The sequence below is a fragment of the Tarenaya hassleriana genome, unplaced genomic scaffold (assembly GCF_000463585.1).
Source record: "Tarenaya hassleriana unplaced genomic scaffold, ASM46358v1 Cleome8, whole genome shotgun sequence".
Taxonomy (NCBI): domain Eukaryota; kingdom Viridiplantae; phylum Streptophyta; class Magnoliopsida; order Brassicales; family Cleomaceae; genus Tarenaya; species Tarenaya hassleriana.
The window spans coordinates 1,789,779-1,794,610 of record NW_010970490.1 but is presented as its reverse complement, the minus strand read 5'-3'; the positions used below and the strand labels follow the sequence as shown (position 1 = coordinate 1,794,610).

The following is a 4,832-nucleotide window of genomic DNA, read 5'->3' as shown; positions in this document are numbered from 1 at the left end:
TCGTTCAGAGTTAAAACCCATCGTCGAAATGACCGTTTTGACCTCCGTCGTCGAAGTTCAGTGAGTAGCTAAATGGATCGTACTGGAATGTCCCGTGATCCTGCCGGGCCGAAATCCCCCCTCCGCCGCAGCTACCGCGGTGACGCCCGAAGCGGCGGATGAATGTCTTCCACCTGGGCCCAGCGACAAGCTCTGACCACTCCCGGGTCTTCCGCCATCTGCGGTACCACCACCGCTCCTCGGCCTCGCATTTATCCACGGTTCTGATTCTCTGCCACCACACAGATCCGGCGGCGGACGGCTGAGATGAGCCCAGGCATGGCAACATGAAACAGCATCCCCTCTTCGCGAACATCGCCTCGTGCATATCGTCGGTGGCGTCGTTTTCTGGGATTTTAAAAGCTTGCGACTGCCGCATCTTTTTTTCTTTTGGAAATCTCTTCGCGATCCAACGAACAATCGATCGACCGAGACCTGGTCTCGATTCGAACAATCGATTCGACCAGAGAGAGGGAGAGAGAGAGAGAGATTTCCCTCGTTCTCTGTGGATCCTCGGATCTTCCTTCCTCCGCTTCTCTGCAAACCCCAACCCGAAATTTCTCTCTCAGAAAAAAGATTTGGGGTTGGGGCTGCGAGAGAAGAACGCGTTTCGTGCGGCAGCGAGAGGGGAAGAATAAACAATAACAAGAATAAAAAGCTGGACTTGCCCCCAACCCGGTTCTAATTAAACCGGTCTTGATCAAACCGTTAACCGAACCGAACAAAACTGAGTAAACATGGAAATATGATTAACACTAAGGACACACATATACATACTTGTTGGTTTTCTTCTATATATTATATCCCCAATCATATGATTAAAAAGCATGGGAAGAATATCCCATGTAATTAATCCTGGGCCGTAGATTTCGCTGATCGTTCATAGTCTCAGAGAAATCAACGGCCTTGATCACCATTGCTTCCCGCCGGCCGTCTTGCTCCTGAACAGCCCCAAACACGATCTCGTTCTTCTCTCGGTTATTCTCATACGACGTCATCTCGTTCATATCCTGTTTCTGCTGGTAATAAGACCGGTTCTGGCTGGTTGCTTGTGCCCTAAGGTAGGTTTTATCCGGTACACCCACTCTCGGTTCACTTCCTTCCGGCATAACAAAACTATCCTGTGCCTGCCACATGTTCGGATCTTGCTGGTGTTGGTACTGGTAGTTCTGGGGCATTCTCTGAGAACCGGACAGAACTTCCGAAACCGATGAACCGGTTTTCACCACTAGTTTACCGAGCGAACCGAAGAAACCTTCGTCCGGTTTGTCCGGTTCATGTTCTGGCGGAATTAAAGGCGGCCTTACCGGTGTGGAATACCGTTGGTGGTATGGCGCCATTTGCATGCCCGGTTTTACCATATATCTTTTATCCTGCAAATCAGAACGCAAGCACTTAACTGTTAGTGCCATTGAATCAATACATACATATCTTCTCACAGCATTTGGATGTCGATGATCTACTTTTACGTGACATGAACTAATCTCAGCCATGATTTCGTGGTGTTCTGTCCGGTTAAGGCTCTTGTTGTGGCCTCTCCCCTTTGAACCAATCCGTCTCTTAAAAACAGAGAACAAGACATATCACTACTCACATTGCGAGACGAAGAAAACATCATTCGTACTCTACGCTGGAGCAATGCAAGCATGTATCCGAAGAACGCTGCAGAGATAAGGAGAGCAGTTCCTACAGAACAAACAAAGCATTTTTCATATTAAGAAGGCATTTTTTTGGTAAATCTGGAAATTTTGGAGGCTACCAAGATGAATATCTCTGTCGGGTTCTTGAGAACAGTCGTCTTGGTGGAGCTGAATCTCTCTGATGGCTTGGTTGCCTCGATCAATGACCAAAAGAGAACAGCTCCCGGATACATAAACCAAATCAAAGTCATCAGAGAATTTCGCGTCTTCTGCTGGGCCGTCAATGTGGCCACTGCCTCCTCTGCCTCTTCTTCCTCCGGCGATGGTTGAAACTCCTTAGATAAAAGCTTTCTTTAAATCATAGCCTTATGCAAAATACAGGAATGAGATATAAAAAATAAGTTTCGGAGTAATAACTGTTGTGATTTACCATCATCGCTGATCTTCCTTATGGCCATATTGTTAGTGTCAGCCACATAGATATTTCCTCTGTCGTCTGTTGTTAATCCTCTGGGACGATTCATTCTCGCTTCTTTTAGCTTTCCATCCACATGTCCTGTGAACCCTTCTGTGGAGCCTGATACCAACTTTGGTCTTCCATCTACAGGTTCATTTGAGAATTTCACTGTTACTGGAATCCTATGCTACTTTCCAGAATCCGCCAGACAATAGAATCCGGAACTTCAAGACGAATAATTTAAGGATGATATTCAGAATTCCAGAAATTCTTCATTCCAGGGCATTATAAACAAGAGTAAATCTAAGGTCGTTCAGAGTTACTGAAGGCTCTTGGGGTGAAGCAGAAGGTTACAAATCCAGTATTTCACATGGCAACCAAGAACTCTTAGAAACCTTACGAAATAGCGAGAAATCCTGAAGTGCATGAAGAGAATAATTCTTACAGATTGAATCCAAGATCTGTTAACTTATAGATTTGGGGGGTTACATAAAAACTACTTCTAAGACCAGTACAAGTTACTGAAAACGAGAATTAAGAGGAAGAACCCCCAGGATTTCAACAACTGGAAAACAATCAGTTTCCTTTGCTCCTTTCGATGAACCAATCGGTGTTTTTTATCAAACTCAGATGCAAATATTGTCCTTCATCAACTTTAGATTGTCTTAATCAACACAAAATAGCGGAAAAGAAGCAAAAGTACAAAACTCTAAAGACTAGTGAAACATGTTAACCTTCTGGAAGAAGCTTGTGCAAATGAGACAACAAAAAGAACAAAAGCAAAAGGCAAACGATGAGTGAAGTTCAAGATAGCAGCGGCCAATTCAATTTAACACAGAATGTGTGTGTGTGTGTGTGAGAGAGCGCAGATATGCAAAGAAACTACTTAGCGAAACAGAACGTAACATTGAAAAGCTAAGAGTCTTGTCGTGAACTAAAGTGCAAACCTCATCCCCAAGCTTTGGCAAAGAAAGAAACTTTGGAATCTGAAAGAAGAATCTCATTTTGCTGAACTAAAAAACAGAGAAAGAATCTCCGGGGCTTGAACACTTACATGTGGAAAGTGGCATGGAGATCCTGTGGAGGTTGCTGTTCTCAGAATCCAAGACAAGAAGTTCCCCATTGGTAGAGACTTCAACACCATATGGCTCAATCCCAAACTTACTTCCGTCGAACACTGTTTCTATGTTGTACCCACTTTCAAATTTCACCATCGAACGGCTAGAAACAGCTGCCACATTTGTTAAAGGAAAAAAAACTATTAATCCACTTTCAACCCACAAAGTTTCATTATCACAAGAATCAACCCCAAACTTTGGATTCATATGATGGAAACCCCTCTTTGAGTCTACGGAATCCGATTTCCCGAGATTTCATCGAAGTCATCAAATTTAATATTTTCAATCAATATAGGGAATACACAAAGATTGGAATATCCGAATCACTCGAAATCCGGAGGATTTTATTTGGGGAAATGAGAATTCAAGCTTGTTCTCTTTTGGAGTTATACGGGGGTATGAACTCTGACCTAAAAAAATATCAACTTTCGCGAACAAAGATCCACTCTTTAACATAAAGATCGAGGACCCAGATCCGAAAATGTGGACAAAATGAGTGGGGTTTTCTGAATTTTCGTAGGGTCATTACCAGATTTTGTAGTGGTGGTGGTGGTGGCAGAGGAGTGGAGAGACCACAGCCATTTCCAGAGCATGGATGCGACATTTGACACGAGCCCACTTACGATTTCTGAAATTTGATGAAGAACCAAAAGGAAATTTAGAAGCTTTATCAATTTTAAAACTGACCCAAATGTACAAAAGTTAAGGAATTAAGGTTGTAAGAACTCACTAGCAGGAGGAGGTTTAGCTGAAACAGAGGACAACCCACCAAAGAAAAGGACGAGCACGAGAGACAAAGCCCACAAATTTAGGTTTCTCCTCATTTCTTGCCCCTCTTAGTCACAGGTATGCAAGACCAGAAGCCAAGTTAAGTTGATCGTCCAGCATTGCCTGAGAGTTTAGATCTTACCCAACCTCAAGAACACGCAAAGTGTATATATATAGATAGATATACGCATCTACTTATCGAGATGCGTATCTGTGAAGCCTTCCAAAGAGAAGATTGGACGAAATTGGGGAGAATGCCTGTCCAAAAGAAAAAAGAAATCAAAAGAAACAGACATGGATGATGAGAGAATCATATGCCCTTCGGTCTTTGTCTGTTTTTTTTTTTTTGGGTTCAGTTCTGAGTTTTGAGCAGAAACTTTGTTCTCTCCTCTCTTGCTGCCTTCCCTTTCTCGACATGTTTTTCTAATTAATTAATTACCTAATTAGGCCTTTAATAAGTTTACAAAAGAACATTCTTTGAAAGGCGCATCTTAATTGTGTCACAAGCAAAGTAAAATTCCCCCAAAAAAAGAAGGAAAAAAAACCCTGAAAATTGTTCTTATCATTTACAAAACTTCAAAGCTTATACAAAAGCATTAAAAGAAGAGGGCATAGAATCAAACAAGATAGACCATACCCACCTCAAGAGTAGAGGCATGAGGAGTGGAGAGACCATAACAAGGTCCTCTTGAGTTCCTTCTGATAAAATCATAGCCAAGATTAATGGCGATCTTCTTCATGAAACTGGATCCGCTCTTGGTCCTCACGTACGAATGTCCCATTATAAACGCCATTCCTACGATCTCGTTC

General features: G+C 42.7%; 3 protein-coding genes across 4 annotated transcripts in view; all 3 read right to left on the bottom strand.

The window, feature by feature from the left end:
* LOC104802406 overlaps positions 1-652 on the bottom strand; it is a 1,775-nt gene extending 1,123 nt beyond the window's left edge. The window contains exon 1 of the mRNA XM_010526008.2: positions 15-652. Within this exon, the coding sequence (XP_010524310.1) occupies positions 15-418 (404 nt within the window). The 5' untranslated portion in view covers positions 419-652. The remainder of the gene's footprint in view (positions 1-14) is intronic.
* Positions 653-735: 83 nt separating this feature from the next.
* LOC104802407 lies at positions 736-4,368 on the bottom strand. 2 transcript variants are annotated; one of them, XM_010526010.2, is made up of 7 exons: positions 3,985-4,368; positions 3,784-3,882; positions 3,191-3,367; positions 2,110-2,280; positions 1,799-2,011; positions 1,634-1,725; positions 736-1,412 (listed from the first exon to the last, which is right to left on the bottom strand). In XM_010526010.2, exons 1-7 carry the CDS (start codon positions 4,076-4,078, stop codon positions 858-860), a joined length of 1,401 nt encoding a protein of 466 aa, XP_010524312.1. In that variant the 5' UTR covers positions 4,079-4,368; the 3' UTR covers positions 736-857. The 2 variants fall into 2 exon arrangements, with proteins under 2 accessions (XP_010524312.1, XP_010524311.1); XM_010526009.2 differs by having other exon boundaries at positions 768-1,412; positions 1,799-2,014; positions 3,985-4,367.
* A 166-nt stretch (positions 4,369-4,534) lies between these two features.
* LOC104802405 (potassium transporter 8) overlaps positions 4,535-4,832 on the bottom strand; it is a 4,591-nt gene continuing 4,293 nt past the window's right edge. Inside the window, exon 9 of the mRNA XM_010526007.2 lies at positions 4,535-4,818. Coding sequence (XP_010524309.1) covers positions 4,640-4,818 — 179 coding nt within the window. The 3' untranslated portion in view covers positions 4,535-4,639. The remainder of the gene's footprint in view (positions 4,819-4,832) is intronic.

Bases quoted from the DNA above. Each gene is read 5' to 3' on its own strand.
- LOC104802407 (XM_010526009.2), bottom strand. From the start codon at position 4,078: ATGAGGAGAAACCTAAATTTGTGGGCTTTGTCTCTCGTGCTCGTCCTT. The intron at 3,368-3,783 runs GTAATGACCCTA...CAAATGTGGCAG, and splicing joins CACCACCACTACAAAATCTG to CTGTTTCTAGCCGTTCGATG. The intron at 2,015-2,109 runs GTAAATCACAAC...CTTTTATCTAAG, and splicing joins AAGGAAGATCAGCGATGATG to GAGTTTCAACCATCGCCGGA.